This window comes from Maniola jurtina, chromosome Z (genome assembly GCF_905333055.1).
Source record: "Maniola jurtina chromosome Z, ilManJurt1.1, whole genome shotgun sequence".
Lineage (NCBI taxonomy): Eukaryota > Metazoa > Arthropoda > Insecta > Lepidoptera > Nymphalidae > Maniola > Maniola jurtina.
In genome coordinates, this window is record NC_060058.1 from 16,165,536 (window position 1) to 16,180,352 (window position 14,817).

General features: G+C 41.7%; 1 protein-coding gene across 1 annotated transcript in view; it reads left to right on the forward strand.

The window, feature by feature from the left end:
* LOC123880526 (titin) overlaps positions 1–14,400 on the forward strand; it is a 142,530-nt gene extending 128,130 nt beyond the window's left edge. Inside the window, exons 54-65 of the mRNA XM_045928674.1 lie at positions 56–208; positions 399–1,370; positions 1,546–2,925; positions 3,263–3,547; positions 3,710–3,851; positions 4,986–5,698; positions 7,395–7,688; positions 8,437–8,541; positions 9,563–9,775; positions 10,412–10,566; positions 11,544–11,694; positions 13,441–14,400. Of these exons, the coding sequence (XP_045784630.1) occupies positions 56–208; positions 399–1,370; positions 1,546–2,925; positions 3,263–3,547; positions 3,710–3,851; positions 4,986–5,698; positions 7,395–7,688; positions 8,437–8,541; positions 9,563–9,775; positions 10,412–10,566; positions 11,544–11,694; positions 13,441–13,637 (4,760 nt within the window). The 3' untranslated portion in view covers positions 13,638–14,400. The remainder of the gene's footprint in view (positions 1–55; positions 209–398; positions 1,371–1,545; positions 2,926–3,262; positions 3,548–3,709; positions 3,852–4,985; positions 5,699–7,394; positions 7,689–8,436; positions 8,542–9,562; positions 9,776–10,411; positions 10,567–11,543; positions 11,695–13,440) is intronic.
* The last annotated feature ends 417 nt before the right edge of the window (positions 14,401–14,817 follow it).

A 14,817-nucleotide genomic window follows, 5' to 3' on the forward strand; every position in this document is an offset into this window, starting at 1 on the left:
TTAAGTAAGTGTGTGAGTTTTATCTTTTATTTACGAGTGTTGTTTATTCGTGCAGACACGACGAACCAAGACTGGTGGTTCGTCCGCAAGCATTTGACGGAGGAGAAGGGCTGGGTCCCTGCTCAGTACCTGATGGATGAAGCCAACTACACTTTGTACCTACAGAAGAAACTCAATGAGAAAATCGATAAGCTTCCTGTGTTTGAAAGTAAGTTTTTCTACCACTTTAACACTGGAATTGATAGTCAAGATAGGGGCTTCCTTAGAGGACTACCTATACAACATGTATCATGTTTATGCAATGCATTTGGAAATCCCATTTTACTTCTTTGAAAAGCACATGTAACTTACTACAAAGTTCTTTAAAAAAATTGAACAAATTAATGCTTGCTTTCCAGAACCAACTTCTGAAGAGAGGGCGATTGCTCCAATATTTGTAGAGAAATTACGACCGAAACACACCCCAGATGGTTCCACAGTACAGTTCGAATGCCAAGTGGAAGGATACCCTCGGCCACAAATAACTTGGTTCCGGCAAACGGCCATCATTAAACCGTCGCAAGACTTCCAGATGTACTACGACGATGATAACGTGGCAACGCTCGTGATTAGGGAAGTTTTCCCTGAAGACGCGGGCACGTTTACTTGTGTGGCTAAAAACGCGGCTGGCTTCGCGTCCAGTACCGCTGAATTGATTGTGGATGCTCCACTTTCTGACCATGGGTCTGAACTCGCTCCATTATCGCGCAAGAGCCTTTCACGTGAATCTTCTCTCGCAGACATCCTCGAAGGTATCCCTCCAACATTCTCTAAGCGCCCGAAAGCGCAATACGTTGACGAAGACTCCCAAATCTTCCTAGAATGCCGCCTTGTAGCTATTCCTGAACCCGACATAGCCTGGTTCTTCAAAGGCGAGGAAGTCATTCCCGATGACAACATTTCTGTAGCCATCGAATCCGACATGCACATGTACTGCAGTGTCTTAAAAATATCTAACGTGAAAAAGTTCCAAGAGGGGACGTACACCGTATTAGCAGTGAATAGGGAAGGGGAGGCAAGTTTACCCATCGTACTCAAAATAAAAACGGGTGAAAAAGAAAAACCACAGGTTATCGAGCCATTGAAGAGCATGACTATAAGGGAAGGAGAAAGCGTCGTGCTTACCACTCAAGTGGTCGGAACCCCTGAACCGAAAGTCGTGTGGTACAAGAACAATAAGCCCATTAAGGAGCCAATAAAGAAAGCCGACGGCAACGTACATTCCATTACGATACTTAAGCCGAAGAAAGGGAAAGATGATGGCGTGTATTCTCTTAAAGCTACTAATAGCGAAGGAAGTGCCGAGACCAGTGCAGTAATAACTATAGATGGTGGGTATTTGTTATTTTCATCACGTTTTGAAAGTTATTCCATTTATTTTCTAAATAGAAATCTATTCTAGAATTTTAACTATCTAAGTAAGAACTAATAAAAATTCAACTTGATTAAGAATTGAATCACTTAAATTTAAACGATTAGATTAGTAAAATAACCTTTGTTTTTCAGAACCAACTGAAGAAGATGCTGAACCTCCACTATTTATCAACCGATTCCAAGAACTGACAGTGAAAGAAAAAGGCATAATACGATTGAGTGCTAAAGTCACCGGAAATCCCGTACCATCGATAACCTGGTACAGAAACAATCAAATAATCACACCTAGTGAGACCGTCACTCAGAAGTTCGATGGCGAAAACATCGAATTAATTATTACCAATGTAGACTCTGAAATCGATTCCGGTGATTATAAATGTGTAGCCTCTAACTCTGCCGGAAAGGCGTCCCATGGAGCAAGAGTCACCATCGATGTTGACAGAGTTACATTCGTGCGGTACTTGAACAAACGATACGAGACAGAAGAAGGAAAAACGGTTATACTTGAATGTGAGACATCGCACACAGTCTCCACTAAATGGTTCCACGATGGCAAAGAACTTAGCGGCATGGATCACAGAGAAATCATACAGGAGAGCCGAATACATAAATTAAGAATCAAAAAATGTAAATTAACCGATAAAGGGACCATAAAATGTATAGTTAAAGACCAAGAAACGGCCACCACTTTGATAGTTAATGAAACTATCCCCGAATTCGTTCGTAAACTGCAAGATTTCGAAGTCAAAGAACGAGATATTGCTATACTAGAAGTCGAGGTGAATTCTGAAACTGCAGACGTAACGTGGGAGAAAGATGGTAGAATTATTAAGCCCAAGAAGAATAAGTACGAGATAGAGAAACGTGGAAACGTTCGCAAGCTTTTTATAAGGAATACTTCGGTTCACGATGAAGGGGAATATGCTTGTAAATTGCCTGATGATGCTTGCACAGCTGAGGTTACTGTAGTGGAATTACCTCCAGAGATCATAACGAGACTCCGCGATACGAGAGTGAGCAGGGGCAACCGAGCGACGTTCGAAATCGAGCTAACAAAGGGCGATGCTTTAGTCCGTTGGTTTAAAGACGGTTCCGAAATTCAATTCTCCAACCGAATTCAACTCACTATAGATGGCAAGAAGCAAAAATTGAAGATATATGATTGTGAAGATAGTGACGAAGGGGTCTACGCTTGTGAAGTTGGCAACGACAGATGTACCGCTCGGTTGACCGTCGAAGAACCTTCGATAGACTTTACGCTCAGGCTTCCAGAGGTCATCGTCGTTCCAATCAACACAGACGCTTATTTGACCGTCGAAGTGCCCGAAGAAAGTAATGCAGTGACTTGGTTCCGGCGAAAGACCGTAATCATCGAAGACGCGGAGAAGTTCAACTTCATATCGGATGGAAAAAGGCGTGTATTCGTTATACGGAAGTGCACTGAGGAAGACCAGTGTGAATATTCTTGCCAACTGGAAGAGACGAGGTGCACTACTAGGCTCAAAGTGGAAGGTATGTGTTCATGATCCATGTAATTTTCTACTTAAAAACGTCAGGAATTTTAAAATCAAATTTTTTTTCGACTTTGGGAACTTCATAATGTGAAAACTATATATTATTATTATACATTAACTTTGATTATTTGAATAATATGCTTTTTGGATCTTGAAATGCGCCTTAAAAACGAAACACGATTATGGATTAAAATAGAAACATGACAAAAAAAATCCGAAAACTGGCCCAAATATTTAGATTTTTTAGTTTTATCCGAAAACAGTTATGGGCCTGTAATATTTAGGTATTTGTTACGATAGTGTTTTTAAGACTTTAATGGTCGGTAAACTTTCAGTGGCAGGCACCGCACCTATAATCACGGATTGCGATAAGATATATCGCGTACGTAGAGGCGCAGACGTCACCATAATCGTACGGTACACGGGACGTGCGGCCCGCGAGCAATGGCGGCGGGACGGTGAGCCGTTACCGCGCTCCAAGCGACGCAAGCTAATTTCTGAAACTGGTTCTGCCTCGCTCACTTTGAGGAAGACCGAGCTAACTGATGCTGGAGTTTACAATGTTTGGCTTGAAAATGAGTTTGGTGAAGCGCAAGTCGATATGGAGGTCGTTGTTATGGGTACGTAATCTATCATCATTATCAACTCATCGCCGGCTCACTACCGGGTCTCCCCCCGTGCTCAGTTCTCATTCTGAGACTCCTCTTTGATATAGTCTACCACGCTAGCTAAGTGTGGATTGGTATAACCCATGGTTTATAACTATGCTATGTATTTTCCAGACGTGCCGTCTCGGCCCGGCAAGCCAGGCATCCTCGAGGTAGTGGAGTCATCAGTTCACGTGTGCTGGACGGAACCCGAAGACGAGGGCCACTCACCTGTGCAGTGCTACATCCTCGAGTATCAAGAGATTGACACCGCAGAGTGAGTTGTATAACTGCGGAATTTCTTTGTGGAATGATCCCTTTTTTTGGGTTCCGTACCTCAAAAGGAAAAACGGAACCCTTATAGGATCACTTTGTTGTCTGTCTGTCGCTCCGTCCGTCCGTCTATCCGTCTGGCTGTCTGTCTGTCTGTCTGTCTGTCAAGAAACCTATAGGGTACTTCCTGTTGACCTAGAATCATGAAATTTGGCAGGTAGGTAGGTCTTATAGCGCAAAACCCTGAATTTGTGGTTACATCATTAAATAAAAATGAGTTTTAATTTTCAAACTATACGAAGTGAGGTATCATATGAAAGGGCTTTACGTGTACATTCTTAAACAGATTTTTATTAAATTTTATGTATAACAGTTTTTGATTTATCGTGTAAAATGTTGGAAAAAATATACGAGTACGGAACCCTCAGTGCGCGAGTCTGACTCGCACTTAGCCGGTTTTTTCTAAACTGAAAAGTTTGCGCGAGAGACATATAAAAGCCAAAAGTTCACCGATTGAAGTACTCACTTACTGTAAACACGAGATCTCAAAAACTATTGTACGAATAAAGCTATAATTTAGCAAGGAAGTAGTCGATAGTTAAAAAATGTCAGTTAAGAAAGGATATTTGGAAATTTCACCCCTAAAGGGGTAAAATAGGGGTTGAAAGTTTGTATGAAATTCCTTTGTTTTTGGGGTTAGAGACACAAAATTCGCATTAAATTTAATAATAATAAATAAAAAACATGTCCATCAAAATTTTTTGAATGAGATCTAGTAAGTAGTTTTTTTAATACGTCATAAAAAATTAAAAAGTGTTTAAATTTTCCAAGTAAGATACTATACCAAGTGGGGTATCATATGAAAGGGCTTTACCGGTACCTATATTCTAAAACAGATTTTTATTTATTTTTATGCATGATGGTTTTGATTTATCGTGCAAAATGTCGGAAAATTACCCGAGTACGGAACCCTCAGTGCGGGAGTCTGACTCGCACTTGGCCGGTTTTACTTAGAAGGACCAGCCCACAAAGAAGTTTATACTTCACATTGTGTACAAATAAATAAGCCTCATTCTCTAGATTTTACTCTTCAGCATGAATTTGTTGCTATAAAACTTTTATTTATTTTTATCTGCAGGTGGACTTCAATTGAAAACATCAAATCGACGCAGCATCGCGTCACGAATCTCCGTACGAAATCATCGTACCGATTTAGAGTTTTCGCTGTGAACGAAGTTGGAGTCGGAGAATCGTCCGAGATCACTGAGTTCGTTCGCATCGAAACAACTATAAAGGAAGGCCCTCCGACTGTTGCGAAACCATTGAAGAACACAGTCGCCTCACCCGGCGATATCATTGAACTGACTTGCATATTTGGAGGAGTTCCTGTGCCTACAGTAACGTGGACGATAAACGGCTCACCTTTACCGCGTTCTAAGGGGACTTATCGCGATCGCGTGGCTTCTTTACCCCTAACCGTGGATACTACAGTCGAGGGCGAATACTGTTGCGTCGCGACTAATAAGTACGGCCGTACCGAAACGTCTTGCACGGTCAGAATACAACAGAAACCTACAGTGACAATCATCGATGAAGATGTGGTGAAGCGGGTGTATAGAGTTGACGAGCTTTATTCGGTTAGGGCGCGCATCACGGGCGTGCCACAGCCTGAGGTTAGGTGGCGCAAGGACGGCGCAGACTTAGACGTTCAGCGAGTGGAAGTATCGCTGGAGGAAGATACCACGGTTGTAATTATCAGACGTCTGCAACGGTCCGATGGAGGAAAGTACTCAGTTGAAGCAATCAACGAGGCTGGAGCTGCGTTCGTGGAAATACCTCTAGCAGTCTACGGTAAGTCAAAATTGTGTAACCAGAACGCTAGCAAAAACGAACACAGGTACTGATGATTACTGATAAGATACCATAAAAAAATACGAAACAAACCTGTATTTTTCAAAAGTTCACAATATAATGCAAATAAAACATCTGACTGACTCTCAAGACAACAAACGTTAAGTAAATACGTCACTTGAAGTTAATGCCCGGCATTTCATAGGGCAGTCGTAAATGGGGCATAGCCCCTAGTTTAGCATGCTATACAATGCGGGTTTGAAAAATACTAAATCACTAAAACTACGAGATTTAAGGCAAATGATTATTGTCATTGGATTATGTTAAGGTAGTATAACAATAACGCTAAGTTTTTGCTAGCGTTCAATTACGCCTCGTAAATCTGATGGCTATTCGGCTACAGATCGTTACGTACCGGGTCGGGTCGAAAAAATTATTGGGGTTTTCTGTAAAATTTTTAGTAACGTACCTACTTGTACGTTTAATGACTGTACTAGCCTATGACCTAGCACTGTTTCTGATGGCAACTAAAGTTAAGAGAGAGAATTCGCATTTTGTTTTTTATCAATATATTAAAAAACGGACAGACAAACTTAATTCTAAAACTGTCAAATCTCGTTACGTTATGTGCCAGCATTGAGCATAATGTTCAATTTAAACTTTAAAGGGTCTGAGTTTCGGGTAAAAATTGAGCGTGCGCTGAGTTCATGCTGTGTTATATCGTGCGCCACCCTCTCCCTCCTCCCTCACCCCCGGCCATCCCGCAAGCAAAACAAAGATCGCGATCAACTGAGCTTGCCATATAATAAATAAATACAAGTGTAAATTAAAAATTATAAATTTTTAATTTACACCCCCGACAAAGTATTTGAGTTTTCCAAAACATCATTTTCAAATAAATAATTATGTATCTAGGCAACGTCCATCTTGACAGCTTGACATTTGTCAATTGACATAATATTATGAACCTAACGGTTATCCAACCTTCCTTTCTACAAGAAAACTAGAAAAGAGCTGATAACTCTTAAACGGTTGAACCAATTTTTTTGGATTATAGCTAAGAACACTCTCGATCAAGCCATCTTTCAAACAAAAAAAAGTAAATTAAAATCGGTTCATTCGTTTAGGCGCTACGATGCCACAGACAGATACACAGATACACAGATACACAGATACACAGATACACAGATACACAGATACATAGACACACAGATACACAGATACACACGTCAAACTTATAACTCCCCTCTTTTTGGGTCGGGGGTTAAAAAATATAAATTTTATTGAGCAAAACAAACACATAAACACACCGTTGAACAATGTACTAAGACTAGGTTATTATACAATTTGGTACTTAACAAATTTTTATTGACTAAGTAGTTATAACCATAATCGTTTATTAATTATATAATTAATAAACGATTTATTATTTATTATTTATGATAATATTATCATAAATAGTGCAAGTTGACTCCTACCTAAAATAGATAGAATTTAGGTAGAATTTAATGCATCGACTTTTAGTTTATTTAATTGTTGTACTTAGTCTGAAAAGAGCTTTAGCGCGGGGGCTGTGCGGGGTTTCCCCACTCAGATTGCAATCTCGACCTGTCGCGTGGACGATATGTACTTTATGAATAAATTTGAAATATTCTTTTGATTTTGACTATAATATTATAAACGACTTATTTCACAGATGTGCCATCAGCACCCCAGGGTCCACTAGGTTACTACGGCGGGACTCTAACCGCTGTTACACTGGCATGGCGTGCGCCCGCCTCAGATGGAGGTTGCCCAATACTGGACTACACCGTGGAAGCGAACGTGGCTGGTGGCTGGCGTCTTATGGCCACGTCGCAGACGACTGAGGTCCGTTTGGACAAGTTGGACTCACGCGTCAAGTACCGCTTCAGGATCTATGCTAGGAATGAAATTGGGATCAGTGTGCCATACGTTTCTGAACAAGACTTCACTCTTGGAGACGGGCCCAGTAAGTATATTTGTTATCAAAAAATGTTTTTTTTTAATTACAAGATAATTATCATGCGCTTGACGACAATCATTTATACTTATAATAAAACTGTAATTGGCGATTTTTGAACCTTTGATATATTTTTTTTTAAATATCGGAGAAAACATTATTATCGACACCAAAACATTTTTTTTTTGGATTTGTTTTTTGTCTGTACGCGCATCACGCGAAAACTACTGAACGGATTTGAAATGGGTACAGCGATACTCCGGATGGTCGGTGTCTCCGCGCGGCACTTTGCGGCAAAAAATCCGCTTTGAATGGTAGCCACCGAGCTAATTTGACATTTATTTTAATCCAGAGTGTGCACAGGAACTTTTCGATCTTGTCCCCCCTTCAACATTTTTCCACCGAACCGCAAGACGTCGGGCGAGTTTCCATCCTTACGTCGTTGACATTCCATCTACACGCACGAAACGTTTTGCGTCTTCATTCCTCATACGCATGGCTAAGGTTTGGAATACTCTTCCGCGATCTGTGTTTCCTACCTATTACAATCCGGGTATCTTTAAAACAAGAGTGAATAGGCACCTTCTAGGTAAACGCGTCCCATCTTAGACCACATCATCACTTTCCATCAGGTGTGATTGTGGTCAAGCGTTTACCTATAGTGAATAAAAAAATAAAAAAAAATATTTTAATATCACTCAGTGAAGCAGTATCACAGGTCATTGTATCTGCTGTAACGTGCCGTGTTCCGTTGCAGCACGGCCGACGGCACCGAGAGGACTGCACACCCGCGGCGTCACGTCACGATCAGTCACGCTGCAATGGGAGCCGCCCGAATATGACGGTGGCAGCCCTCTTACCAGTAAGTATCTTTTTATTTGACGACCTTTCCATGCACAGCAGTGGCAAGCGATGTGGCCCTATCAGTGGGAGGTTCCCGGCAGGGTTCGGAATTTTGTAATTTCTAAATTACTGGTCTAGTGGGAGGCTTCGGTCGTGTCTAGTTAACACCCTTCCGGCAAAGTCGTACCGCCAAGCAATTTAGCGTTCCGGTATAATGCAATGTAGAAACCAAAGGGGTATGGGTTTAATAAAAACTGCCATACCCCTTCCAGGTTAGACCGCTTCCATCTTAGACTGCATCATCACTTAACACCAGATGTGATTGCAGTAAAGGGATAACTTGTGTCTGAATAAATAAATAAAAAATTCACAGCCGAAATGAAGGGATCCGTAGGATAGTTCGCAAAACTGATAGACGTTGGGGTCTCAAGGTGCAAGAATGGCGATCTTGCACCGGAAAACGCAGCGTTGGAAGACCCACCACTAGGTGGACCGCATCAAATAAGTCACAGGGAGCCTCTGGATTCAGGCGGCGAAGACCGTGGCGTTCCTATCCGTTTAAGAGTCATTGTCAGCAGTGGATATCTGTCGGTTGGTGATGATGAAGATGTAGGAGTATATCAAATATCTTTTCGTAACTATCTTAACTTGCCCCCAATCCTTTTTTGCTGGTTTCTGGTCTGTAGGTGAAGCCTAGACGTTTTAGTTTCCAATTAAGCTACCCTTGCTGCTATCTAGGCCGTAGGTCGTGAGTTATCAGGCTGGGGTTCGTGTTTCGAGCGTTGTTGATTGATTGAGTTTAGAAGCGATTTCTTCTTGCGAATGTGGCAACCGCTACAGTATAAATAATGTTATGAAAATGTATTAAGTAATGTACATATTAAGAGCGCCACCTTGCCAACAAACTGGCCCACCAGTTTGGCGAGTTAGTAATGTTAAGAACCTTGTAGAATTAATATGAATAAATAAATTAACACGGTGGCGACAACGAGTTGTCGCCACCGTGTGAACGGGTCTCTTAAGTTTGACTTGTTCCGCAGACTACATAGTGGAATGCCGCGAGGTGGACACGAGCCAGGCTGATTCGGCAGAGGCGTGGCGCAAAGTGGTCACAGTGCAGGCGTCCACGTTGCAACACCGCGTGGAGAACATCCGTGCGCGCCGCCTGCTGGAGTTCCGCGTGTCGGCCGAGAACGCCGTGGGCGTGGGCCTGCCCGCCGTGTGCGAGTCCGTGCGCCTCGCAACACACGCCAGTGAGTATGCTCCTTTAGGCCGATGATGACTGCCTTAGTCAATAGTCCGTCTAGTAACTTGCAGCTTATTCGGATGCAGAGCAGGGTTATTGAGTTGAAATTTTAGGGTTCCGTACCTCAAAAGGAAAAAAGGAACACTTCGTTGTCTGTCCGTCTGTCGTGTCTGTCAAGAAAACCTATAAGATATTTCTCTTTGACCTAGAATCATGAAATTTGGTGGGTAGGTAGGTCTTATATCGCAAGTAAAAGGAAAAATGCGAAAACCCTGAATTTATTCACAAAAAAAGGTTTCAATTTTCAAAGTAAGATAACTATACCAAGTGGGGTATCGTATGAAAGGGCTTTACCTGTAAATTGTAAAACAGATTTATTTTTATGCATGATAGCTTTTGATTTATCGTGCAAAATATCGAAAAATATACCCGAGTACGGAACGCTCGATGCGCGAGTCCGACTCGCACCTTAGCAACACCACATAATAAGATGACAGCGTGACACTTTACAATATGGCGGCGTTAGTTCCAATTCCACACGCCAAAAGATCCTTATCGCACTGTGCCTTCCTATTTTTACAATTGTAGTCAGATTTGTGGACTGAATAAAATAAAATAAAATAAATTTTCGTCCGTGTGGCAGCGGTTCCCTCGCCGCCGACAGGTCCGCTGGAGCTGCGCGCGCTGGGCGGCGCGGTGGCGGCGGCGGCGTGGGGCGCGCCCGAGTGGGACGGCGGCTCGCCGCTGCTGCGCTATACTGTGGCGGTGCGCGACGTGCGCAAGACCATGTGGATGCAGGTCAGTGTGTCATACTAACGATCTTCACATTACAGTTCGTGGGCTAAGAGCGACAGTGTGCGTACTCCTCCTTCATACGCTGTCGCAGACTCTTTTCAATCGGAGACCGAGATAATCGGAATCGCTGTACCTATATGTATTCTATAGTAACGTCCGCCTCCTAATCGGAGGTCGGGGATTCGATCCCGGGCATGTACCACTAACTTTTCAGTTATGTGCATTTTAAGCAATTAAATATCATTTGCTTTAACGGTGAAGGAAAATATCGTGAGGATAGGTCTGCATACCTGAGAGTTCTCCATGTTCTCAAAGGTGTGTGAAGTCTGCCAATCCGCATTGGGCCAGTGCAGCGTGGCAGACTATGGCCTACACCCTTCTCATTCTGAGAGGAAACCCGTACTCAGTAGTGTGCTGGCAATGGGTTGATCGTGATGATTCTATATCATTCTCACATAGAAGGATGTGTGGCCTAGTTGCGACAACGCATATCAATCGATTGTGAATTTTAGGCTACATTGACCCAAGTAGGTAACTGGGTTACCGACATAGAGGTCCAAATTTGGTCTTTTCGATTCCTCCGTGTCTCGGAGAGCAAGTTAAGCCGTTGGTTCCGGTTATTATTACTAACACCTGATAATAACAGTAAATTAACCTAAGAGTCGAAATCTCGTTCTCTTACTCGAGTTGTGTGCGGAAGGATTTGGGAATCTACCGCAGTATTATCCCAAGAGAGCTCCTACCATTATAGGGTTAATGTAAAGGGGCCACGACTCGTCCACCCGTCGTCCTTCCTCATTACGAAAAGGGTAAAGGGCAAATAAGGAGTACGACTGTAAAGTGAGAAAGATCATTGTCTCGCAGACTAAATCATATAGATGTATGTGTTTGTCTCTTTCTCGTTCCATCGAGTTTCAAATCAGAACGGGCGTTAAAGAAGTTTTCACTTCCAAACGATGATAACGATTCGCTTTATGTAGGTGGGCGAGGTGGACGCGGCCACGCTGCGGTTCCACATTCGCGACCTGACGGAGGACCGCGCGTACGCAATCCGCATTTACGCCGTGAACGAAGTCGGCGCCAGCGAGCCGCTTGAGTCGCACGAGCCCTTCGAGGTCGTGCCTGGTGAAGGTGAGTGCCCAACAGTCGTTTATCTACGCTTATACAGGGTGTAATCAGAACACTAGCAAAAACTTAGCGTTATATTATACCTTATTCAAATGATTCAAAAGCACTTGTAAAAGTTTATTTGAATAAAAATCTATTCTATTCTATTCTATTCTATTCTATTCTTAAGGGCGCGCTTACATTTAAACCAAAAAATGCGAGTTTTCGAGCCCCAAGTTAACCATCATAAGAAAGACTTCCACATAATGGAATACATGTTTAAAGTAAATCAATCTTTCGTATTGATAGTTAATGTAACATTTTTGCGAAAACTATTTTATTTGTTTTGTAGTGATCAATCTCCCGCGCCTAGTTTTAATGAAAACAGTAACAGACTCAACTTTGAAGCCCTAAGTCTGTCCTTAGAAATCATCTGATTTACTGGAAAAAAATATTCAAATATTAAAAATATAGTCTTATTGACACATAATGAACTAAAATATGGATTTTTAATCACATTAATGAGTAAAAAAAGAACTGTTGCCAATTTTTGCAAATTATATGGCTAGTTTAACACGATTTTTTGTATTGAATAAAGCATAACTTCATTCAAAAATTTATGTGAAAATAAACCATGTTCTTTAACGAATCCATTTATTTATGTAGTTTTGGTAGGTAACAATCCATTTATTTGATCTAACATAAAAATAATAATAAACATCACTCCAAATTGCAAGAAGCAGCCACGCAATAAACAAAATAGTCTTTACATATGATACATTAAATGTCAATACGAAAAATTGGTTTATTTTAAACAAGTATTCAATTAGGTGAAAGATTTTCCTAGTCTGGTAATTAGCACTTGAAATCTTAATTTTTTTGATTTTTGTATAAGCGCGGCCTTAACACAATCCAATGCCAATAACCATTCGCCATATTATCTTGTTGTTCGGCTGCCACTTACGCACGGGAGGAGACGCGCGGGGAAGCCCCCCGCACGGCCCGCCAGCGCGACACATTTCCCTTGGCTTCGATTTGAAACGACATAGACATTCAATTATTGTGCTCTCATATTACCTACTCTTACTATTATTGTTTTACTAGCTGACGCCCGCGACTTCGTCCGCGTGGATTTAGGTTTTTCGAAATCCCGTGGGAACTCTTTGATTTTCCAGGATAAAAAGTAGCCTCTGTGCTAATCCAGGATATTATCTATCTCCATTCTGAATTCCAGCCAAATCCGTCCAGTGGTTTTTGCGTGAAGGAGTAACAAACATACACACACACACACACACACACACACACACACACACACACACATACAAACTTTCGCCTTTATAATATTAGTGTGATTGTTACAAAATATTGCTGATCATATTAAACCGTAAAAACATCATTGGATTGTGGTTAAATTCACTTTAAACGAGCCCTCACCACGCCGAGCATCGAACACTTGTGGTTTTAGTGATTTAGTATTTTTCAAACCCCAACCTACCTACGACGCGGCATTGACTGCGATTGGCTTTCTTACGCAACGTTCGTTGACCTTTAGCGTCAGTCAGATGTTTTATTTGCAATATATCGTGAACTTTTAAAAAACAGGATTCTTTTTGAAATTTACGTGTTTTTTTCTTGCGGTATATTATATATATTTATATATTTTATTAGTAGTGTTTTCGTTCTTCCTAGCGTTCTATTTACACCCTGTATTTTAAAATCATGATTATGAATTCCAAAATGTGTGACTGTTGCACTATCTTGTGTGTGCAGACTCAGTGCGGTCGGAGGGGCCGGGCGAGGCGACCGAAGCGACAGAACCGACGTCCTTCAGTACGCAGACCAGCACGTCTTGGCTGCGCGACCACAATATGGACGCCGACATCCGATCGTACGCGCGCGGTTCCTTACTCCGGCGCGACGAATACTTCTTCCGCATCTGGCATTACGCCCGCCGGCTCTTCGAGTAGCCGCTGACTTCTGAAACTGACCACGCTCGCAGGCTGGCATCGAGACACTGACAACAATTTATGACATGCCAAACTCTACACTCGCATAAATCGCTGTTATGGATTTCCTTTGCGTGACAAAATTAAATATGATCATCCACACTTATGATTTTTGTGCAAACTATTCGTTAATCGAAGTTTAGTTAGTTCCTCTGTCGCGAACACTAAAGTTCAGTCCATTTGAAATGGACAACAAAACTGACATAATTAAGACGTATGCGCCGCGAATTCGTCTAAATAATAATTTTATGGCATTGGCACATTGTTTTTGTTCGCTGTCGCTAACAATAGCGGACGGCGAATGCCCTAACGAAACTCAATCGCGGCGCGAGTGTAGAGCAGCATCACGGTGTCACGTACAAATTGATTAGGGGTATGTGTAAACTGCCATACCCCTTCTAAGTTACCAGCAGTAAAGGTTAACTATGAAAAGTAAAGTGTTTTGTAGTCATGCTAGGCCTGCTGCACCCCCTCTGTGATAGAGCGCGGCAAGCGCGCGCACCCCTAGCTATTTATGCGTATACTAGTAATTTATTATTCATTTATTGTTATTTATATAATCGCGTAAGGAAATCCCACCGCCGGTGACGCGGCCCGTCCGTCGTGGTTTGGGAGACGTTTCGAATATAGGTGCACACGGTTCGACGAAACGGACGCGCCGCGCCACGTCTGTCGGGTTTCCCACTTACGAATTTTTGTACAATATAATGGCGAATTTCAAGAACATGCGTTTTAATCAATCCCTCCACATCCTTCCTTCCTTAGAGTGCGTTTTCAATGAATAAAAAAAGAAACTGTAAATCAAAGCGTGAAGTTCGACTTCATACATACCTACAGGTCTTGTAGAAACAAAAAATATTTTTTCTTTGTAGTGGTTTTGGAAGTGGGTTTTTTTAATACGGAAAAATTTATGTCGGCGCGAGTGAGTTTAAAATAAAATTTCAAAAAAGCAAAGCAAAATTTGTTGTGAAACTTGTCTGAGTAAAATGTTATACAGGAAATACACAGCTTTAATTTTTATTCTTTATTTTAATTTTGGACATCAAACTTCTTAATACTTAATACCATAATTTTTCTCCATTGATTTCAGTTTAATGACATAAAGTAGGTACAATCGCAATTGAATAATCGTACTACAGAT